Raw genomic sequence first — 24,440 nt, forward strand, 5'->3', positions numbered from 1 at the left:
AAAAAGATCTATCCTGAAATATAATGCCATCAATGATAGGATAATATTCACAGTCTTACATGCAAGACCAATCAATATGACTACTATTAAGAATTATGCATTACCAATAACCACAAAGACAAAGAAATGGAAGATTTTTAAACGATTGTCGTGTGAAATGGATTAAACATGCCATCAAGATGTGTCACTAATTGCTGGTAACTGAGTGTGAAAGAAGAAGGCTAGGTAGTTGGAAACTATGGCTTTGGTGATAGAAATTATGCTGGTGATTACATAATAGAATTTTGCAAGTTCAAAGGCCTACTCATTGGGAATGCATTTTTTTCAACAACAGAAACGGTGACTCTACACATAGACAACACCAGATGTCATATACAGCAATCAGTGGACTCCCTGTGTGGGAAGAATCAATGGCGCTTTACACCGTCACTCCAGAACAGACATCTGTTGTTCCTAAGCAGGTGTAAGGGGAAAGTGAGGAAATGAAAACAGGTCCGTGAGAGCCAACGTATGACCTTGTGTATACCCCCACCTGATTCAGAGCCCGTCTCAAGAATAGATTCGATGCACTGAACACTAACGACCAAAGGTCAGATTCATTATAGGATGACTTCAAGGATATCATACACGAAGAAAGGGAAAGGTCATTAAAAAACAGAAAGCAGGAAATAAAGAAAAGACCAAAATGGATGTCAGAAGAGACTCTGATATTGGTTCTAGACCATTAAATAGTGAACGCGAATCAAAGACATGATGGCGTGAAGGAGCTGAGCAGGCTGAACGGAAGACTGCAAAGGCCGCTGGAGAAGACACAGAAGCAGAGGATCGAGGAATGTGCAATGATCCGGAGTTAGGAACCAAAGGCGAAGAACACCCTCAGCTCCCCCAAGCTGAAAAAATTGAAGTCTCAAGTTCCAATATTAAATGATTCTACAGGCAAAATACCGAATGCTGCAGGACACATCAAAAGAAGATGGAAGGAATGCACAGTCGCTGTATAAAGAAGAATTAGCCAATGTTCAGCCTTCTTTAGGAGGTAGCATATGATCAATAACAGGGCAATTTTACCCATGGAGATTATTAATGTTCCCCAATAAAATGATAATCATATTTCTAACGTGGATCAGGGATCTATATAAACTGACACACAATGAAAGGATTTGGAGCTTGCATTTAGCTGTAAGCCCTAATCTAAGAACAATTCGTTCTCATCATATGGCCCTTCTCAATACTTGTCCTCACGAAGAGATCACTGACGATATGGGTGCTATAGCAAAGTGTGGTGAAGAAACTAGATGGTGCCCAACTAGCAGAAAGAATAGTTTCTGAGGTCTTAAAGGCTTGTCTTAAAACAAGCCACCACCTGAGGTGTCAGCTAAGGTCATATGGAAGCAGTATACTAGCCTTTGTGATCCAAGGACTGTAAATCATAAAATCCAGAGGAGCTGACACCAAGGGCTCAACAGAAAATAAATACCTACAAAATGATGATGGCAGCATATATCTTGTGCTTGACACAATTGATGTCCGGCAATAAAATGTTAAAAAAACACACTTTATGACTAAACATTTTTAAGAAGTAGTAATTAAAAAGATTATTCAATTCTAAAATAATAATAATAAAATAATCCAAGACTGGAGGAAGGAATTGTATTAGAGCTCAAATTCTGAGCACCCAGTTTGCAGAAGGCAATAAACGACAATGAAAACCCCAAACTCATTTGCAGAGTCACCACATGAATTAAGCCTCCTGATTAATGTAGATGTAGTTAGGTTAAAGTTTAACATCTTATCATTTGTTCTCCACTTTAAATTTGTTCTAGTCCCCTCCACCTTTTCTTTTGGATTGAGGTTTTTCTTTGTTTTATTTTGATATTCATTTTTTATGATATGATTTTCTGTCTATGAAATCTATAAAGACAGTAACTGGATTAATAGTTTCTTAGGGTTATGGCAGGGGAGGTTGCGGGGAAACGGGGAACTAATGAGTATAAGCATGAAGAAATGTTTAAAAAACAATTGCACTGGTATATTAACAGGGACTGGTCAGAACATCAAGCTGGACTTAGAAGGGGACATGGAATGAGAGATCCTGCTGATGACCTTGTCTTAAAGCTTAGAAGCCCTGAAAGATGTGTACTTGTGCTCTAGTGACTATGCACAGACATTTGGCCGTGTGCATCTGATTCTGTGGAGCATGTATTATGGATAACATTGCAAAAATGGAGAATTCCAGAACACTTCATTCTGCCCATTTGGACGGAAGCTGTCCATAGACCAAGAGTCATTCGACTGAGCAGAAGAAAGGGAGACTGGGTGCCATCAGATCAGGTAAGCTGTGTGTCAGGGTCGTACTCTTCCACCAGACTCATTCAATCTGTACACTGAGCAAACTCCCCGAGCATTCTTGCTTGCGGAAAAGGAAGACCACTTGAAACGTTTACTGAGGACAATCGAAGCCCGTCCATCCTTCAGTGTGGATTATGCCTCCGCACGAGGGAGACAAAAACCACAGCAACTGTGCCAATTAGCAGCGCCAAGACCGGCGTTGTCAGGGATTGCGTTTGACTTGGAAGCAGGGTCAAGAAATCAAATGCCAGGGTGGATCGGATACATCTACGGTAAAAGACCTACTAGAAGTGTTAAAAGGCAAAGCTGTCATTTTGAGGACTAAGGTGCACCTGACCTAAACCATGCGATTTTCCATAGTCGCACACGCATGTGAACGCTGAACAACGGCAACAGGAGACCAGAGAAGAATCAATGCCTTTGAATCATGGTGTTGGCAAAAATATCGCATATGTCCTAGCCCTATAATGCCTGAATTTTTAATTTCAGGGGAAAATTTTTTTTGTTTTTATTCTTTACTTTCATAGCTATCAATATATATATTAATATATACATTTAATTAAATGTTACGAAAACATCGCGCTCGGCGTTATAGGGCCAGGATGCCAGGCCTTCAAAGTAGTACAGCCAGAATGCTCCTCAGAGGAGAGGATGTCAAGATTTGGACACATTTTATCAGAAGGGATAGAGTCTTGGAAGCGTGTATGTCATCTGTAACATGGGATCAAAGACAGGATCCCACGTCAGGATTGTCATGAGAGTCAGCAAGACCAAGAACTGCGATGAAATGGATTGACATGGTGAAGATGGTCGTGAAGAAGGTCCAGGATAGAGCAGGGTTTCATTCTGTGGAACGCAATATCACGGAGTCGGAACTAACAGCACTCGCTCCAAATCGTGAAACCGGGGGGAATGTGTTACACAAGAAGAGATCATTTACAGCGTGGATTAGCTTACTTCATCCTCACGACCATCCTGATGTGGATCCTGTCTGTGCTCCTGTGACAGACGGGTCATTATTCTTACGGAGCCACAGAGAGAAGTCACTGAGCCACTGCCAGTCTCTCAATGGTGGCTGAGCTGGATCAGACCTGCTGCTCTGGCTTTGAGCTCCGTCAGTGGGCTTGGGTATGCTGCAGGACGGGCCTGGCTCTGTGTGTGGTGGGGCCACAGTCTGCGGGACCCAGGCAAGCAGAAGGGTGTGTGTGTGTGTGTGTGTGCACGCGCGCGTGCACGCGCACGTGCTTGTTTGGGGATCCTCCGGGCACCGGGCTCTGAGCCCATAATCATCGGTGACACACCCAGAACCAGGGAGCTGTGCCCCCAGGGAGGCATTTGCTGCCACGTATGGGCACCAAGCCAGTTGGGGAGAGGACCTAGGTGTCTGCACGGCAGGTAGTGCCAGGGGCTTGGCCTCTCAAGCCTGGCAGACCCCTGGTAGGACTGCCAGGGACAACATCCTGGCTTCTCGCCCTGGTTGCACCAAAGAATAGACTCCAGAGCCCTCTCCACAGCCCAGGAGAAGTTCAGTCCCAGCTGCCAGCCCGGGGTGGGGCTTGCCTGGGTCATAACGCCATGATCAGCTGTGTGCCGTGCCCAGACTTCCTCTGCCTCTCTGGTTTCCTCGCGAGTTTGCCTGAGGTGTGAGTCACACTGCACAGCCATCTGATCCCCGGCCTCTGTCCTGACTTTTCCCACAGTCTGGAGCCCAAGGGCAAAGGGAGGACAGGGTTGGGGGGCTGCTGCGGCCTCACCCCAAATCTGACTCACTCAGCCCTGGCCTTGAAGACTCCACTGGATGTCCTCCACAGCTCCCACCCCACTTACTTACCCAAGAGGTAGTCCACAGCACGGGGGTCAAGGGCCAGGAGCTCAGTGCGGTTCCAGATGTAGTGGGCATGCTAGAAGGAAGGGACTGGGTGAGCACTCTGGGGGGGCGGGGGGGGGCGGAGCCGGGAGGAGGAGCGCATTTATTTCTTCGTTCGGTTAACAATCCCTCTCCGGAGACCTACTCTGGCTGATCTCAAGAAATCACTAGTCAGCAGGCAATTGATTCTGCAGTGGACGAACCCTCCGGGGTGCGGCTGACAGCTTTGGTAGGGAGAGTCCAGATGCAGGGCTCAGGGCTTCCTGGTGGCGGTGATGTTCTACCTGGGACCCAAGTGTTCCAAAGTGGAGGAGGAGGGCCGCAGCCAAAAGTAGGGGCATGAGGTCATGAGGGGCTTGGGGTGCCTGCTAAGGGGTATGAATTGTGTGTCTGGGAGTCATGGAGACCCATGGAGGAAGCCAAGGAGGCTGGGAGGAAGTGGGGCTTCCACAGGGCATGGAGACCACAGGAAGTGGTGGGCTGGCACATCTGGTAATGGCACCATTCAGGGCCCGGCCTCGGGCTCCCGGCAAGGTCAAGGCTCAGCTCTGCGTCCTTAGAAAGTGAGGCTCGGGATGGATCCCTACATCACTGAAGAGGCTCTCCTGCCTTGTCTCATTTCAGCCTCACGTCAGCACCACAAGGGAGACACAGTTATGATGATCATTAATGAGGGCACTAAGGCACACAGGATGCAGTGAGGAAGTAGTCCAAGTTCAACCCACTCTTAAGAAATGAGCTTCTCGGGATGTGTGGCCTATCTGGGACGCTACAACACTGTCCTAACAACTCTAGGGACAGCACCCTGCCCCACTTTCACATGGAGAAACTGAGGCTGGGAGGGGAAGTGTCCCCTGGGAGTGGGCCAGATGCAGCTCCTGGGAGCCTGTGCTGAGTCAGAAGAAAGGGAAAGGGTTGAAAGCCACCCAGGACCCCACCCCACCTCACCCCATGGGGCCATTCCTGAGGCCTGTCTGCACCAGGCTCTTGGCCCAGCCCCATCCCACAAGGCCTCCCTGAGGGCTAGTCCTGAAGCCCTCAGAAACCCAACCCCAGAGTGACATCAAAGTGGCTGCCAGACTGCTCCCCACTGTTCTCAGCCCTGACCACAGTCATTTCCAGACCCCAGCCGCCCCGTGCCACGGATTTAAAGGGCCATTCCCACGCCCCCGGACTCCCCCGCCACGCTATGCTCTGGTTAAAGGGAGCACTAGCTCAGGCTTCCCCCCAGCAGTCCACTGGGCCGTCCAGCTGCTGCCACTGCAGCTACCTGCCCCTGCCTCGGCCTCGCCCCACCGCCTCCCTCCTCCACCGGGGGGTTCTCCAGCCCCTCCTGGTGCGTGTGTAGGGCTAGAGGCCCTCCTGGGACTTCTCCCGGCCTCCCCTGGGCTTCAGGGCATCCACGCTCAAGTCCCAGCCCCACCTGATTCCCCCTTGGTCCTGCTGCCCAGCCAAGGCCCCGCACACAGTAGGTGCTCAGACAGTCAGAAAAGCCGCTCAGGTTACTCTCCCCACCCTGACGGCCCCCTAGCCCTCTCTAATACCTGCCCGCCACCCCCTCCCCCCAGCGCCCTGGGAGGAGCTGCTCCATTGCCTACGATGGCCCAGGAGAGAGCACCCCCACGGCCTGGTGCAGTGGCCCTCTGGTCCTGGAGGCAGTACCTTGTGTCTCGGCTTGAAGCTTTTCCAGATGTCGATGAGGTTCAGGCCATCCAGCCTCGTGCCCCTGGCCTTGTCGTCCATCTCATACTCCACGTCTGTTTTGTTCTTGGGGAACATGTACTTCCGGCCACCCCCCATGATCACCTGAAGGGGACAGGAGCCATCAGTGTGCCCTGATGTCCCAGGGCATCTGGACAGCTGGGCTCTGGGGGTGGTGGGAACATTTGACCGCCTGGTGAGTCCAGTCCGTCTGCCCTCCCTGACCTTGCCCGCCTGGGAGGGAAAATCAACTTCCCGCTGACCCCCAGCATGGAGTCAAGAGTGTCCCAGGGCTGTGGCTTGGGCTCTGACCTGAGCTCCCTAAGCTCCCGCCAACCTGTGGCCATTGTCACTCCAGGTACCTCACTCGTCAGACTAGAGCTGAACTCCACTAGAGCTGAACTCCACTAGAGCTGAACTTCACTAGAGCTGAACTCCACCGCTATCAGGGGCGCGTTTTTGGAGACAGGCTGTCAGTCCTTTCGTCAGAGGCACTTCTGGCAGACCTGAACCCCTAGCCCTTCAATTAGCAGCCGAGTGTTAAGGGTTTGCACCACAGCAGGATCCCCCAACCCCCCAGCAGCCTCCGTTAACTGGACTTCCAACCGGCTCCCACTGTGTCCACAGAAGGCCAGGTCCTAGGTGCTGAGGTGGTGCACAGCCCACTGCACGGCACAGCCGCACATCATGGCACCAACCAAGAAAGTGGCTTCTATCCCCCAGGCTAGCTAGTAAATTCGAACCCAGGGCTTCTCTGACCCTGGTGCCCGCCGAAGGAGCCCTCTGAGGGCAAGGCTCTTCTGCCAGGGAGGTCTTGGGGCAGTCAGCTGGGAGCTGGCCTGCCGCAGGCTGGGCAAACAGTGGGGCCGGCCTCCCTGTCTGTGTAATCAGGGCCAGGCTAATTTTACCCACCCGGCTGGCGTGTGCGGGCGGATGGACGTGGGGCTGTTTGCTTTCCTTGGGAGCCCATGTTTGAAGTCCCGGCTATTTTAAAAATGGGGGCCAAGAGCAAAACAGCTGCCGCCCGCGGTGACCACCACACTGCTGTCCTCCTGTCACCGTGGGCTCCAGCCCAGGCCACTGACCCTGGCCGACACCTTGGGAGAGCAGAGCCCAGCTGGGCTGGCCCCAGCACCACAGTCTCCAGGCCTGGTGCTTCACAGCCTCTTCTCTGCCTTGCGCCCCATTCCCCGCCTCATCACCTGGGGTCTGCATGGCAGAGAGGGGACCTGGAGGCCAGACCAGGGGTGCAGGGCAGGGCAGGGGCTAGGGTTTGAATCCTGGCTATGTCAGTTCTTGAACCCATTACAGAACCTCAGATTCCATGCCTGTGGGGTGGAAGCACCCCTACTACCACAAGTAGTCACCGGGAGGAGAGAGGAGGGGCCTTCAGGATGAAAGGTTCGTGGAAAAAAACAGAATGACGAGAATGGAATTTTTCCACGAATTTTTGAAGCCCCACCTTGACCCGTCATAGAGCTATTCCACACAGTACTGGTGGCTCTGAGGGGACTCTGGGAGCCAGGCTCCCTGCCAGGAGAAGTAGAAACACAAATACTCCTGAGGGGCAAGCTCCTTGCTCGAGCTCCAGCCCTGAGCTCTGGGGGCCAGGGGAGGCCGTGTAGAAGAAGAGGACCCCAGGTCACTGCCCGCACCCTGCCCCCACCCCCTGTTCCCACAGAACCTGGCCCCTTGGCATTTCCAGGGTGGGGAGGGAAGCCCCCAATCTTCTTGCGGGAGCCGCAGTGCTTCTGGCCCCAAAGGGCCTTCACACGGGCTCATTAACCTCCCAAATAACAGAGCGGCTGTTTGGCTTTGGGGTTTGGGTTAGTGTCTTTTCTCGTTCTTTCTTCTTTTTTAGCAGAAGCTATTTATTTTCAGGGCGGACACCAGGATTTGTGTTTCATGAACGGACAGCCTGGGGACTGAGGGGCTTTGGGCAGGGATGGTGAAGGGGGAGGTGCGGTGGGGGCAGAAAGGGTGAGAGGAGGGAGCGTAGAACAAGGGGAGGAAAGGCCTCCCACATCTTCCTCCCTCCCTCCTCCTCCCCGAGTGACCCCCCTACCTGCCCCCAGCTGGAAAGCCTCCCCCCTCAGGCTCCGGTCCCCCAGTTCAGGCGCTGTCTGCCAAATGTCTCTGAGGATCAGCCCCGTAATTACACCCTGGGTTTGTCCAACACATGTTCTCACATCCATGACCTCACAGTGCTCTCCAAGGGCCCCGGGGAGGAGGGGGCAGGTGGGGCTCTCTGCCTTATCACACAGGTGGGGAGGGGAGCACACTCTAGGATGGGGTGACTTGGCCTCAAAGAGTTGCTGGCTGAGCAGGTTTGATGGGGTTCTGTCCTCCAAGGTGGTCCATGATCCACAGCTTGGAAGAGGGAAGACATGGGTTGGTAGAGGGACTAGGTGGCATTAGATGGCACTTAGAAATTGGGGGGAAGGTCACAGGAGGAGGGGAAAGGCAGGGCTGGTGGTGGGGAGAAACAGTGGTGCGGGTGTCTGGGGCTTGGGGGCTTTCTCTGAGCCTCAGTGAGCCCCCATTTAAGGTTCAGGGGCTCTACATCCCCTACCACCCTGCCATTTACCCTCATTCCAGCCAGCAGCGGGGAACAAGCCAGAAGTTCCTCGTTCAGAGCCCAGAGTTGGGACTTGTCTGTGCATCAGGGGGACAAGGTCCTCGGGATGCATGCTATGCCTGCGTGCCCGGGCGTGCTTGGTATGTAATGTGCGTGTCTTGGAGCAGGGACACACGTCTCACGCAGGAACACTACCACTGTCTGGGCACCCTTGAAGGGTGCTGAACTCTCTGTAGAAGGAACATTCTTTCCTTCTTGCTATGGGGGTATGGAGGTGAGCGCATTTCCCAAAGGGGCAAAATGAGGCTCAGAGAGGTCAAGTCACCGACCGAAGCCCCCGCAGCCAGCAAACAGCAGGTCCACGACGCCAAGGCTTGCTGTTCACAACGAGAGCATCCACTCACCATCGTTCACATCACCTCCTTCCCAAGTGCATTTGAATGTGTGAGACACCTGCTGTCTCTGCCTGTGGGAATATAATCCCCTATAATCCCCCCTGCCCCCCACAGCTCCCGGGTTGAGGGGGCCACCACACCAGTTTCCAGTGCTTGCAATAATCCCTTGGCGTCTGGCTCTGGGGCCTTCACCCCCAGCCCAACCACAGCTAAATCCCCCAGTGCCTCCCTGCTCCAGCCACAAATCCCCTCAGGGTGGGGAGTCCTCCCAGGTGTGTGGGCAGCTAGACCAAGCAGCTTGTCCCAGGCCAGCCCGGGCGTGAGGCAACCCGCTCATGAGCCCTGTCCCCGGGCTGCCCCAGTCCGCCTCACCTCAATGTCCTTGATGTTGTGCATGAGCTGGTAGGCAATATCTTTGCAGCCCTGGCTCAGGGCCTCCGGGGGCATCTCGTTGTCCGAGTACCAGTCCCGGTCGGCGGAGTGGGCGTAGGTAGCGCTGGGTGTGGCATGGTTCACTCGGGTGGTGGTCACGACGCCCACAGACTTGCCTGAGGGCCAGAGGGGGGTTGACCATGTCGGACACGCGGGTGTCTAAGCTACCTCCTTCTCCCAGCCAAAGACTGGCTTCCCAACATTCCCAGTGCCTGGGCCTCAGTCTCCCCTTATGGACAAAGGGTGTGGCTTCCAAATGCCTGTGACCCTCTTGTGCTGTGGATCCCAGAGCTGTGAGCCCCTGGGTTAGACGCAGCAGAACCCCACTCCTCTGGGAAGCAGCCCACCCCCACAAGCCCCTCCCAAGGAGCCCCAGGTAGGATCGCTTGGGTGAATCCGCCTTGCACCCTGAGTCACCAGTTCCTGAGGTAAGGGCCAGGTCATCCCAATTCCAGGTCCACCCTCCTCTAGGGAGGAGGGTCAGGAGTGGGGTGAGGATCTCTATATACAACATCTCATTGCCTCCTCACACCCCACCTTCGAGGGGGCTGCTTTTCCATGCCCATTTCCTGCCCCATCACACGAAGCATCAGCTAACCAGTTGCCATTAAGTCAAGCCCAGCTCATGGCCACCCATGTGTATCAGAGGAGGGTTTCCAAAGGCCGGTTGTTGGAAGCAGATCACCAGGCGTACCTTTCTTCCAAGGTACCTCTATGGGGTCTTGAATCACCAGCCTTTTGATTAGCAACTGAGTGCGTGAACCATTTTCACCACCCAGGGACTTAGAGAAATAAGGCTGTCTGCTTGGGGACTCAGCTGGTCAATGGCTGAGCTAAGACTAGAACCTACCCCTACCACTAGACTTCCCTACCTCATGGGAGGGGTTTGATGAGTAGTTCACTGACTTCCGGAACATCAGAGCTGGAAGCGTCCAGGAGAGCATCTTCTCCACGGCCTCCCCATTGTACAGTTGGAAAGACTGGGGCCCGGGCAGTTCACAGAGCTGGATCCCGCTACCTATGGAGAACCTCACTCACCAGCGTCCTTGGCCCAGCGCAGGATGGACGTGACCTCGTTCCCCTGAGTGGTGTTGCACTGGGAGCGCTCAGTCGCTGCGCTCACCCCCACGGTGCCCTCATTGGCCTTCACCCCACACAAGTAGGCGGTGGCAGTGCCTGCGCTGTCGGGGACCTGAGCGTTGGTGTTGTATGTCTGCAGGCGACAAAGGAGTCAGGAGATGGCCAGGCCTTGCCCCCACACTACTGCCCACCCCTGCACTACACGGGTACGACCTTCTGAGGCCTCCCCACCTCCCCCGCCGAGGACCAACAGGCTGTCTGCTTCCTGCCCTGTGCCCAGGCAGCCATGAGGAGGCAGGAAGGGGCCAGAACCTGGCTCTCCAATCTGCATAGAAGAGAGGGTTGGTGGAGGAGAAGGGAGTGGGGAGCAAGCTGGGTTGGTTGAGGTCACTCTTGGGGAGGGGGCAGTCATAAAGAGGGAGGAGTCAGGGGACTGGGAAAAGGGGGAGCAGCAAGGGGAGTTGGGATATAGAGCAGTGGTTCTCTGCCTTCCTAATGCCGCGACCCTTTAAAACAGTTCCCCATGTGGTGGCGAGGAACTGTGAAAAGACTTCCACAGGTAGAGAACTGCTGAAACTCGCAGCTACTGAGCCGATTCTGACTCACAGCAGCCTGACACGACAGAGTCGAGCTGCCCCGCGGGGGCTCGAGGCTGTATCTTTACAGAAGCAGCCACTACAGCTTTCTCCCACGGGGCACACGATGCGCTGACACTGGCCACTTCGGGCTAGCAGCTGAGCGTTTGCCCATTGTGCCACCAGGACCCCCCTGTGAGCAACTAGAAGGCGCGCGCGCACACACACACACACACACACACACAACTATGACTGCTGCATCTGCTATTTCCCAAGCAGTGCGCCGGGGCCAGACCCTGAGTGTCTACGGGACCTGCTGTCACCCCATCACCACCAAAAGCGAGAGCTACCGCTGCGTGTGTACTGCCTCCAACACTTTACATCAGTGATCTGATTCCTCTCCCGAACCACCTCAGGAGAGATGCACGAAATACAACGACCAAAACTCACTGCTATAGAGCCTATTCCGACTCACAGGAACCCTGTAGGGCCGTTTCCAAGTCCGCACGTCTTTGCGGTAGAAGCTTCATCTCCGAGTGGCTGGTGGTTTCAAACTGCTGACCTTGCAGTTAGCAGCCCAAAGTGTAACCGCGATGCCACCGGAGCTCCATGGCTGGCGCACAAATAATCCCGAGTATAAACGCACCGGCTGGTGTTTCCATTTACACAGTGCACAGAGGCAGGCCCAGCGCGCCTCTGCTGTGAGAAGGCAGGAGGGCAGTGACTCTTGGTGGGGAGGGGGTAGGCCAGAGGGGCTTGAGGGGACCCCCAGCTGCTGTCACGTTCAGTATATTGATCTGGATGATGGGTAGACAGGTATGTTGACCTTGTGAAAATTCAAACTATAGACTACCTATGCCCTTTTAAGTACACGATGCCATCTTTTACTTAATGAGACAGTGGTGGCTCCGTGGGTAGAATGCTCGCCTGTCATGTGGGAGACCTGGGTTCGATGCCTGGCCAGTGCACCGCCTGTCTGTCAGTGGAGGCTTGCAGGCCGCTCTGATGTGGAACGGCTTTCGGACTAAGACAGGCTAGGGAGAAAGGTCTGGCACGCTACTACTGAAAACCAGCCAATGAAAACATGCTGGCTCATTCCAGAGCTGCAACCAATGAGGGGGCTTGTGCAGGACTGGGTAACACTTTGCCCAAGGGGTCACCAGGAGGGGGCGCTGATTCAATGGATGTTAATAGCACACTGTAATGCAAAGTGGCTTTGTTTGTTCATGAGCTGGACTTGCAGACAGCAGGGCCCCCGGGAGCCAGGCAGCTGACAGGATATGAGAGTTTGAGCCCCGTCTAGAGGACACCATGCCTCTGCCTTCCACCCCACGCTGTCGTGTTGAGGGGTGAGCTTGCGGCCAGGGTGGGCTCACCTTGGAAAGGGCGACGAAGGGGAAGTGGTCCATCTCCAGCCTGGTCTCCTCCCCAGGCCTGTGGTGGAGCTGGCCCTTGAGGATGCGGGCGGCTGTCACCGTGGAAACGCCCATGCCTGCAGTGGGGATTGGAGGGGCTCTGTCTCTATGGCTCCCTGCTCCCATAACCCTGAGGGACAGAGGTTAGTTTGGTGCCAAGGCAGGCTTGAGTAGTGGGTACCAGAGGTGGCTCTGGAAAATGGTGGTGCTCAGGGGACTCCCAGGAAGAGCAGACTTTTTGGTCCCTCCCATGCCTTCCAGGCCCTACCACCCGAGACCCTCCCTCCGCCCCCCAAGGCTCACCGTCTCCCAAGAACATGATGACGTTCTTAGCCACATTGGTGTTGAGATTCTGGAGTTCCAAGGCATTCTTCAGGGTCTGCTGAGCCTGGACGCGCCAGTAGTTGGGGTCTTTCTCTTTCTCTGTACACGAGAATAGCAGAGTAGTCGGCAGGGTAGGGATGGCTTCCCTTCTTTTGACTAAGGGACACCCCAACACCTCACAGGGGAGGGCTGAGCACCCTTGACATGGAGAAAGACGCCATAGTTGCCTATCTGACGGCTTACAAACATTACACTGGTCAACTCCTCCAAACAAGCCTGTGAGCCACATCGTAGATTGAAGAAACAGAGACACTAAGCAACTGGGCCAAGGCCACACAGCACTGGCAGACACCGGCGGAGCTGGGCTTTCCTCCGACTCAGGTGAGAGGGAGGTTCTGCCAAGGCAGCAGACGACTTGTGCCAGCACACCGAGAAGGGTAATATTTAACCTCTCTGAGGGATCTGACTCCTTCCAAGTGCAGGGATCCCCAGATGTACCCAGCCATCAATTATAAACTCTGCTCGGCTTAGCCATTAATGCAGGTTCAGCACGAACTCGACAGAGCCGTGTGACGAGCAGTGTGGCCAAGCAAGACTTGCCTTTTCTGTGAAGTGTCGAGTTTAAGCAGTCCCTCTCATTTTCAGCAATTCTTACCCCCCTGCCTCACTTGAGCCACTTGGGATCTCACTCCTGATAGGCCAGGAGTGATAGGCAGGGGGTCATGTCATGTCCCGGCCTCCGAATCCATCGTTCATCCTAATCAAAACTTCCCCTGGGCAGCACTTTACAGTCTGAGGCTAACACCAGGGCCAGAGACACCCCCTTCGCTCACTCGTGTATGTGAGGCCCAGCAGTCAGCCTGCCCGTGCAAAGAATCTGACAGAGCCAGCGGATTAAAATGAAAATGAAGACCCAGGCCATGCCAAGTGCCAGCGGTGTGACCCTGGGCACATTACCTCCTCAGCCTCAGTTTCCTCTCCTGTCAAACGGGGTTACGGTTGTTGTGAGGACTGAATTGGATCAGGCAAGGAGCATGCCTGGCTCAGAGGAAGGGAGCAGAGTGGATAGCCTCTCCACACCCGCCTCCCCATAATTCTTCCCTCAGGGCTGGAAGCTCTGCCCTCCTAGCAGAGGCCTGGGATTCCTGTCCATGGGAGCCTGGAACTGGAGGCCACGTGGGGAGCTATGCTTTTCCATGGCCTTCCATTGCACAGAAGGGAATACTGAGGCCAGGAGATGTGGGAGGTGTCTTGCCCAAGGTCACTTTGCATGTGGGTGGGCCGAGGACACAGCTCCTCCCCTTGGCCCTGCTCAGGGAGGAGCTCTCCTTCCTCACGCACGCCCTGCTGCGAGCCAGGGTGCCGAGAGCGCCCGCAGAGCGGCTTCCCCGTGGTGGGTGGAGTGGGAGAGCTGACCAGAGGCGCCACAGGTGGTTCCGGAAGACCGAGTGAAGCACAAGCAAAGTGTAAGCAGAGTTCAGAAAACCAAGGGAAGACCCCATCCAGCGCTTCTGACAGGACGCTCCGAGCCTCAGGCGGAAATCTGGCAGGATTCCAGGGTCAAATATTGAACAAGGGAAGATGGAAGGAACACACAGTCCCAGGACCAAAAAGAATTGGCCAGCGTTCCCCTATTTCAGGACATCCCCTTACAGAAGGGCCGCGGGGAGGAGACGAGCCAGTCAGGGTGCAGTGTAGCAACGATGAAACATACAACTCTCCTCTAGTTCTTTAAAACTTCTTCCTCCCCCCTATCATGACCCCAATTCTACCTTAAAAATCTGGCTAGACCAGAGGATGTACACGGGTACAGATAGGAACTGGAAACACAGGGAATCCAGGACAGATAACCCCCTCGGGACCAATAATAAGAGTAGCAATACCAGGAGGGGAAGGGGAAGGTGGGGGGAGAAAAGGGGAACCGATCACAATGATCTACCTATAATCCCCTCCCAGGGGGGATAGACAACAGAAAAGTGGGTGAAGGGAATCATCGGACAGTGTAAGATGACAACAAAATAAGTAAATTATCTAGGGTTCATGAGGGAAGGAGTGTGGGGGAGTGAGGGGAAAAAATGAGGAGCCGATACCAAGGGCTCAAGTAGAAAGCAAATGTTTTGAGAATGATGATGGCAATAAATATACAAATGTGCTTGACACAATGGATGGGTATATGGATGGTGATAAGAGTTGTACGAGTCCCCAATAAAATGATTTAAAAAAAAAAGAATTGATGGCCTTGAAGGAAGAAGTCCAAGCTGCACCGAAGGCCCTGGTGGAAAACAAGAAATTGGTGAGAAACCAACTGAGTTGCTTCAACAAATGAGTGTGGCGCTCGGCGCAGTCTCTCATCCATGCTAAGGAATTTGGAAGACAGTGCTTGTTTAAGTGACTAGAGGGAATCCCTTTTTCTGCCTGTTCCCAAGAAGGGGGTGGCTCCAAAGACTCTGGAAATCACCAACAATATCGTTAATGTTGGGCGACACAAGTCAAGTTTGACTGAAGACAATAAAAAAAAACTGCTGCTGGACTGAGAAGGTGCAGGCTGAGCGTCCCACGAGGGAATCACTGGCATTCAACCATGTGGCTGTAAAGTTCACCTGGGAGGAATGGCCGCTCCTGAACCCCGCTCAGAAGATGCTATATCAGGATGTGATGTCGGAGAACTATCTCAACCTGGGTTCCATCGCTGCTGACTGTTGGTTCCCACCCTGCTGTTTGCTGCCTGTGGAGGATTCTGCCTGCGTTGCTTGAGGGAAGACTCAGCTCTCTGCTTCCTTGACCTTGGGCCCAGCAGCCCTCGCTGCAGATTTGCCACACATAACAAAAAGCAATATGTACACTCCAGTAAAATTTCTAACAGGAAACAAGCGCTGTGAATATAAAGACTGTGGTACAGTCTTTGGAGATCCTTCAACACTCACAGATGACATGGGAATCTCCAGTGGAGCTAAGTCTGTAATGACGGTCAGTACCGTGGGAAGGCTTTTATTCCCACGCTGCAACCAACATCCGAGAGTGTTAGAAACCTTTCACTCACTCGGCTAGCCTCAGTCAGCCTAGGAGAATTAAGTCACAGTGGAGAGAGGCCTTATGAATGTAAAGAATGTAAGAAAACTTTTACTCAATCTTCTGCTCTCAATCTACATATGAAAATTCATCGCGGAGAGAGGCTTTATGAATGTTAACGGATGTAGAAAAACCTTTAGTCAGTGTTCACACTTAAATCAACGTATGAGAATTCACAGTGGAGAGAGGCCTCACACAAGTAAGGACTGCAGGAAAACTTTCATTCAACCCGCACACCTCAGTAGACATATGAAAGTTCACAGTGGAGAGCGGTCTTATCCACGTAACGACTGTGGAAAAACCTTTAGTCAGTCCTCAGACTTAAATCAACATGAGACTTCACAGTGGAGAGAGGCCTTGTGAATGTAAGGAATGTGGGAAAACTTTTATGCAATCCTCACAACTCCGTTGACCTGAGAATTCACAATGGAGAGAGGTCTTGGGAATGTAAGGCGTGTGGAAACACTTTTCCTTAATTTAGTAACTTCAATTGACATGATCATGTACAGTAGAGAGAGGCCTTATGAGAGTACAAATGTGGAAAATAATTTAGTCCCTCCTCACAGATCAGTAAACATACAAGAATGCACAGTGGTGAGAAGACTTGTGAATGTAAAGAATCTGGGGACAGGTAGGGTGAATCCTCAAATTTCACTGTATATGAGACCCACAGTGCAGAGAAGCCTTAGGAATTATGGAAAAGCTTTATCACTCATGAATAGTGTACTAGGCTCTTTAATTTCTACTCAATTTTCTGATGACATCTTTATACAAAAATTTTATAATTTTTATATAGAAATATTATTTTACTACCTCATCAAAATATAGGAATTTTGAAATGTATTATCCAATATTTTCTAAAATTTTTAATAAAGATGATAACACACACACACACACACAAAAAAACCTGCTGCTGCAGTACATTGACAGGGAGCTGCCCGAAAGTCTAGCCAGCTTCAGAAGAGGATGTGGAAGAAGGGCTATCTTTGCTGATGTCCGGTGGATCTTGGCTGAAAGCGGAGAACGCCAGAGAGAGGTTTGCCTGTGCTCTATGGACCATACAAAGACATTAGATGTGTGTTGCCTGTAACGGATTATAGATAACATTGTGAAGAATGGATAGTCTGGAACATTCGATCATGGGCCTGCAGAACTCGTACATAGACCAAGAGGCCGAAGTGCATGGGCCATTCTCATTTGAACACAGCAAGCAGAGATGGCCCGGTTTTAAATCAGGAAAAATGTCAGTCCAGATCACATCGTTTCACCATCTGTATTCAGTCTATATGCGGCGCAAACCATCTGGGAACTGCGTGAAGAGCTTGGATTGGAGGAAGGCTCATTAACAACCAGCAATATGCTGACCATGTAACCTGGTTTGCTGACAGCAGAGAGGACTGGAAGCACTTACTGATGCGGATCAAAGGAGACAGTCTTCAGCATTGAATCCAGCTCAATGCAAAGAAAGCAAGACTCCTCACAACCAGACCCAGAAGCGTCACCATGAGCAATGGAGAAAAGATGGGCACTGTCAAGGTGTTCTTGCTTGGATTCAGTCAGTGCCCTGGAAGCAGCAGTCAGGAGATCAAACGGTGCATTGCCTCGGGCAAAAGACCGCTTTAAAATGTTAAAAAGAGGAGCTGATACCAAGGGCTCAAATAGAATCTAAATGTTTAGAAAACAATGATCGCGACTTATATACAAATATGTTTGGTACAATTGATGTATGGATTGTTATAAGAGCTGTAAGAGCCCCCAATAAAATGTTCTTTTTAAAAAAGTTCAAAAAACAAAGACGTTCCTTTGCTTTACTTTTTGTTCCCCTTTCTTACTTTGAGGACTAAGGTGCGGCCACCTGGAGCCACGGTACTTCCCATCACCTTGTATGCGTGTGAAAACTGCAGGTGAGAAAGCAAACCCCGAGGCTCGGAGGCATTTGAGTTATGGTGTTGGCAAAGGAGATCGGGAGCACCACGGGCTGTCAGAAGACGGGTAAGCCTGTCTTGGAAGAGGGACCTCCAGAAATGCTCCTTAGAATTGAGGGTGAGGAGACTTTATCTTCTGTACTGTGGACATGTGGTCAGGAGGGACCAGTCCTGGCCAAGGACACCATGTTCGGTCAGCATCAAAGAGGAAGCGGATGGACCGACAGCGGCCGCCACAATGGACTGGGCCTAGCAGCCCAGGTGCGGCTGGCCCAGGACCAGATGGCGTTTTGTTCCGTTGTGCAGAGGTGGCCCTGGGTCAGAAGGGACGTGAGGGCAGCTAACAGCCACAATCATGATCCCTTCCACACGATGCCAGAAGAAACCAAAGGACTCACAACTCCCGCACACGTCTACGGCCAGCAAGAAGGAAGCCCAGCCCCTGCCTCAAGGTGAGGAGAAGCAAGACAGCTGCCTCCTCCTCACGCCTGGGGCCCATCCACACTCCCGCTGCTGTTCCTGCAGGAGACCCCTGTCGCCTTCCTTCACAGCCACGTGTGGTGGGCAAGAGTCCTCTCCCTGCACTCCCACCGCCGCTCCTTTCACTCCCTGCCTCCACTCCAGCAGGGTCCTGCTGTCCTCTTTCGTCCAGACATGTCTGCTCAGGCGTCCCCCATTCCCAGCTGGGGATTTGGAGAGCCTGGCCCTTCAGTTCCGCTTTTGTGTGCCTTTCAGCAAGTTCCTGCCCTGGAGCTTCTGCCCAGGAGAACGGAGAGAAGGTATGAGATAAGGCCTGCTGGTGGTGGCCAGAGAGCCCATGGGCTCTGCGCTGGACCCAGCTTCATCCTACTTTCAGTGCATCAGAGTGGGGACCGCCTATGAACCCCCAGCCCCCTAGCAGCTTGGCCGAAACGCCAGGGCTGGCTGATGTCAGCACCTGCCGCTCTTTCTCTGTGTCTGCCCAGGAGCTCCGACACCAGGTGCCCGGGTCACAGCTGTGTTTGCTCCCTGCTCCATTGGGAATCTGAGGAGGGCAGAGTCCTGGTCTTTTCACCAGGGCTACCCCAGCGCCTGGCCAGTGGGGGTGGGGGGGAGGGCGCTGTTCAGTGGATGTCAAACTGACCTCGTGCCAACCGACTGGTTTAAGCAGCGGCGGCTTGTTTGGACACATGAATACCCAGAAGGCCATTGTTTTACAGACGATTAAATGGCACGGGCAAATGCTTGTGATAGAATGCTATGTGGAAAGAGTGCTTGTCAGTACATACAGTCTGATTCCAGTTAAATGAGGTTCAAAACAGGCAAAACTAGTCTTTGGTGACCAGAAAGCCAGCCTAGCTGTTTCTTTTGGCGTGGGGGATGGGAGTATTGGTTGGGAGGGGCAGAGGGAAGTCTTGGGCCATCTCGTGACCAGGAATGATATGTTCTCACATCGGGATGGAGGTTGTAAGCAGTGGGTGGTTAGAGAGACTGTGGTGTGGGGGTGGGTGGGTGCAGGGGACCGATGCTGTTGCCTCAACGCTGGTTCATAGGGACCCTTGGGTTATAGAGCATGACTGCTCTATGTGATTTTCTTGGCTCTATCTTTACAGAAGCAGGTCACCAGGTCTTTATTCTGTGGCACTGCTGAGTGGGTTTGACCTGCCAATCTTCTGGTTACTAGTCCAGAGGAAACTGAGCCACTCAGCGACCCCTGGGTGTATGTATGTGAAAGCCCACCATAAGATACATTCAGAATGCATGCACATTATTTTAAGTTATAGTTCATTAAAGGGGTGGGTGTGGGGGAACACTCACAATGCAATATCATATTACACATAAACCAGAATGCCCTAAGATGAAAGTGGAAAAAAATGAATTGCTGAATATTGAAAGATTTTTTTCATTTTGCCTCTTTTCTACTTTTTAAAAAAATTGATCTACTAATCTTTCACCCAGGTGGGTGTGACCACCACAAAGTCAGAGACCCTGTACCAGAGTAATGCTGAGTCCCCAGGAATGCATCCTGGATTAGCAGTCAGCCTGGGCCTCCAACAGCTGGGGTTCTATCCCTGGCTCTGCTACGGCCCGGCTGTCAGACCGAGGAGGGCCAATCTCCCCTCTACACCCTCATTTCCTCATCTCTTAGCTACGTGCTCGGTGATACAGTGGTTACTCGAGGCCCGCTGTTGGAAGCCACCAGCTGCTCCTTGGGAGAAAGACGGGGCTTTCTCTTTCCGTAAAGAGTTACAGTCTCGGAAACACAGAGGCAGTGCTACCCTGTCCACACGGGCCACTATTAGTGGGTTTTGACTGGATGGCAGTGAGCAGTTTGGGGAAGAGGAAAGGCTGGCATTCTCTGAGCATCGACTACCTGCCAGACAGTGACAGCCCCACGGACCCCTCACACTCGTCCCAAACCCAAACAAACCCACAGCCACTCAGTTCATTCCAACTCAGACTGACCCCATAGGACAGTGTAGAACTGCCCGCCCCGTACGCTTTCCAAGGCTCTCAGTCATCAGGGAAGCAGATGGCTCACAGCCCTCAGAGAGGAATTACTCTTCCCATGGGAATGATGGAGGCTCGGTGACCGTGAGAGGGGACGAAGTACCAGAGGGCTCCCTTCTCCAGGGACAGATAGAGGAATGCGGGGGTGGAGTGGGGTGGGGAATAAACAATCAAATACAGAGGAGGGCTTGAAAGAAATGCAGGGGCGGGAGGTGGGGCAGGAGACAGAAATGGGGAGGGACTCAGAGGGGAGCTGATGGTGAGGACTCTTGGGATGTCAGGCCAGATTGGGGCTGGTTTCGAAGTCATTATCATGGACACATTGGCCTTGGAGCAATGGTTTGAGAAACAAAGCCGGCAATGAGAATGTGACTCCGACCCTCCGACGTCTCTGGGAAGGTGTGTACTTACAGTGTAAGAACCTCGAACTGAGACATTAGCATAAGAATGTACTCAACATGAGTTGACCTCCCAGGGTCCTGAACTCTGTTTAGACATGTGCAGGTGAGTCCACCGAACCCGGGAAGAAAGGGTGCCTGCGGAAGATGGGCCCTTGAGCACGGATGACAAAGCCCATGAGGGACACACTGCCCCGAGGGAGCGTCAGCAGACAATACCAACGGTGACCCAGCAGCTATAGACTTGGGATCATTATAGGGGTTCGTTGCAGCTTAGTTGATTAAAGAGCGGATTGAAGAAAGAGGGCAAGTGACCCATCAACACAACACCCACAGTGGAAGGGCTCTTGCCACTCCAAAGTACTTCAGAGGGTTCTATGACCTTGAACATACATGCTCCCCTCCCCCAACCCTTCCCCTGTACCCGGTCTCTCCCATCCCTCCACCCCGGATCCCCAATCCTACCTGGCACTAAGGAGTTGCTAAGGCAGGCACCAACGGCCAGCACTAAGAACGATGAAATCATGATGCACCCCAAGACCTGCTTCCTCTCTGGAGCACAGAGATGCCACGGATGTGGTGGGCGGGCAAGGGTCAGATGTTAATGGACGTTCCAATCCTAGAAGAAGAAGAGACATGTGGGCCCCAGCTCCAGATTGTGTGTTCCTTCATTCATTCAACACGTATTTGTTGAGCATCTGCTGTGCACCACGGGTGGGGCTAGGCAGTGGGAATACAGCGGTGACGAAAGCAGACGGTCCTTCTCCCAGGAAGCTTAAGCTCATCAACTGTTGAGGCCCTGGTGCAATATAGCTCCATGTCACCTCCCACTCTCAGCCCACCTGCGGCCCCCCACGGGGGAGTCCCACTCTTCTGGCAGTGCTTTTCCGAATTCAGTGTGCATTAGGATCATCTGGAAGGTTTGTTAAAACAGATTCCCGGGCCCCACCTCCAGAGACTGGGATGCTGGTCTGGTTAAGTTCCCAGCGAAGCTGATGCTGCCAGCGTGGCCCTCCCCTTGAGAAGTCCTGTTCCAGAATGTCAGCCGAGCTCGTCAGAGATGAAGACCCCCACTTAGAGGGCCAACACCCTTGCTTCATTCTCTGGTACAGCTTGTAATTTTCTTAAACATATTTTGTCATACTATGGTTTATTTAACTCAATATAGATAGTTGCTTCGAAGTGAGGATGAGGCGACCTTTTCCCCTCCTCTTCGATGTTTTTTTTTTTAGCCCTCAGACTAATATTAGGTTTGAAAGATAAGGAATCTGGAGGCAATTAAATTTTTTTCTTGGTTTTAAAGCAGCACGCTGTCTGTAGCTACACAGCTCGTCGCAAGAAATGCAGTCAACAACAACATCCCATCAAACCCTCCGTGCATGTGCTTCTTGCCTCCCCAGCCCGCCCTCCCCTCCTTCTTCCATAGCCTGTCTTCCCTCGCCCGGCCCCGCTCCATCACCCCGGGCCCTGGCCTCCTTGTACAAAATGTAATGGCAGGCAAGCTTGTTGAGAACGCATTCATACTGGGTATGTGATTGCTTCTGAGGATACAGAAGTGAAAAACAAAAACAGCTTCATGATCCCTTTGAAAACTGCACAGTGTAGTGGTGGCTCACGGTCACATAAAATGGCACGGATCGAATTCTCAAAAAGGTAGTCTGGAAACCCCGATAGAATTTTCCATTACTGACTCCTAGTAAAATGACGAAAAGCCAAATGCGAGTCTTGAAGAGCCTTAGGTGTGTCAGGATGATGAGACTTTGTCCCACATACTTTGGACATGGCCTCAGGGGGCATTGGTCCTGTCTGCTAACACCGGCCCTGACGAACACAGGTAAAGTACATCGTGCTGGGTTCAAGCAGAACCCAAACACCAAGCTCACTGCCGCCGACTCCATTCTGACTCGTGGCGGCCCCATAGGACAGAGTAGAACCGCCCCTGTGCGTTTCTGAGACAGTGACTCAGTACGGGAGTCGACAGCCTCCTCTTTCTCCCTCAGAGGGACTGCGGTTTCGGACAGCCAGCCTTGCAGTTATCAGGTGCCATCGTGGTAAAGTAGAGGGTCCGTGAAGAGGAGGAAGACCCCCAATGAGATGAAGGGACACCGTGGCAGCCCCAATGGCTCAAACCGAACCGCGGGTGCGGATGGCGCAGGCCCGCACGTGTCTCCTGCCGAGATTCACACGGGGCGTATGTGTTGGAGTAGACGTGACAGCACCTGCCAGCAAGAGCATTCGGAACGCTGTGCCTTCAGCCTGCGATCGGCCCAGGGGATCATTCTGGGCTATCTCATTCTGAGTCTTTGAAAGCCACGCGTACTTGGCTCTCCGCACACTTCAACCCGCCCGGCTCCCATCTCAAGTGCTCACCAGCCGCACGGGGCTCGTGGCTGCCTGCGTGATGGTCTGTTCATCCCATTCTAGCCCCAAACATCCTAGCCAGAGGAAATCCTGCTGTGGTTTTGCTAGTGTGCTGCGCATGAGCTGGTTAGCTATGCATGTCTGTCACCTGCACCCTCAAGAATCCAGACTCCCCCTTACATGTCCCCAGGTTCCACTCAAGCTCCAGAACAGGGATCCTCCAACTTTTAAAACCGGGGGCCAGTTCACTGTCCGTCAGACCCGTTGGAGGGCGGACTATAGTTTAAAAAAAACTATGGACAAATTCCTATGCACACTGCACATATCTTATTTTGAAGTAAAAAAACAAAAGGGGGAAAAACACCCAACGGGCCTGATAAATGTCCTCGGCAGGCAGTACGTGGCCCGCAGGGCCGTAGCTTGAGGAGCCCTGCCCTAGGGTTTCTCAGGTTATAAATCTCTACGGGAGCAGAGAGCCTCGTCTGTCTCCCACAAAGTGGCTAGTGGTCTTGAATAGCTGACATTACAGTTAGCAGACCAGTGTGTACACCACCAATGCCCATAAATAGACTACAAAAAAAAACTAACTCACGACCATCAAGCGGATGCTGACTCATAGCGACCCTATAAGACAAGGTAGAGGGGACACTTTTGCGGGATGCCGAGCCGTTTCCAGCCAGGCCGCATGCTGGGGAGGAGTCCCTTGGGTGCCGTGTAAACCTGAAACTTCTAACTTTCATAAAACTCAGTTTGATCAAGAACAAGGCTTCGGTGTGAATTCTTTCTCGCGCGGAGCCAAAGACTGAGGTACAGTGAACCCTCGCCACTTCGCGCTTCAACTTCCGCGGCTTCACTCTATCGCGGTTTTTGTGTAACAGCGCACGCTCTGTCATTACTGCCACTGATTGGCTCATACTGTACACGCTTGATGCCATAAATAATATAATAAATGATAATTGTAACGTCAAAAAAAAAAAAAAAGACAAGGTAGAACTACCCCTGTGAGCTCCCAAGGCGGTGACTCTCTCTGCGGGGAGAAAGTCCTGTCTTTCTCTGAGTGGCTGGTGGTTTCAAACTGCTGACCTTGAGGTTAGCAGTCATATGAATAATCACTACACTACCGGGGCTCCTTAAAAATAGACTCCTGTAAGTGTAAAAATAACTTTTTTTATATTGGAAAACAAACAAACAAAACAAAATTCGGTGACCCACGTCACTGCAGCAGTATCTCTGAGGTACGCCTATACTCTTTTAAACTAACATCCTGAGTGGGTTCAAGCAAGTCTGATGGTTCCCATTGGGCGTGTTTAATCAATAATAGACTAAGGAAAGATTTACACACCTTCAGTTTTAAAATATCAGGGACCCCCACTACCATGACTCGAATTCTATTTTGCAAGACTGGCTAGACCAGAGGAGGTACACTGGTACAGATAGGAACTGAAAATACAGGGAATCCAGGACGGATGAGCCCTATAGGA

General features: G+C 52.4%; 1 protein-coding gene across 1 annotated transcript in view; it reads right to left on the reverse strand.

The window, feature by feature from the left end:
• The window catches only part of ALPL (alkaline phosphatase, biomineralization associated), a 76,600-nt gene that overhangs the window by 8,058 nt on the left and 44,102 nt on the right, over positions 1–24,440 (reverse strand). The window contains exons 2-8 of the mRNA XM_045298939.1: positions 21,064–21,217; positions 12,696–12,815; positions 12,354–12,469; positions 10,361–10,535; positions 9,263–9,438; positions 5,879–6,022; positions 4,181–4,250 (exon numbers count right to left, since the gene is read on the reverse strand). Of these exons, the coding sequence (XP_045154874.1) occupies positions 4,181–4,250; positions 5,879–6,022; positions 9,263–9,438; positions 10,361–10,535; positions 12,354–12,469; positions 12,696–12,815; positions 21,064–21,124 (862 nt within the window). The 5' untranslated portion in view covers positions 21,125–21,217. The remainder of the gene's footprint in view (positions 1–4,180; positions 4,251–5,878; positions 6,023–9,262; positions 9,439–10,360; positions 10,536–12,353; positions 12,470–12,695; positions 12,816–21,063; positions 21,218–24,440) is intronic.

The sequence above is a fragment of the Echinops telfairi genome, unplaced genomic scaffold (assembly GCF_000313985.2).
Source record: "Echinops telfairi isolate 266 unplaced genomic scaffold, ASM31398v2 ScPeMD7_7457;HRSCAF=8495, whole genome shotgun sequence".
In the NCBI taxonomy this organism is placed as follows: domain Eukaryota; kingdom Metazoa; phylum Chordata; class Mammalia; order Afrosoricida; family Tenrecidae; genus Echinops; species Echinops telfairi.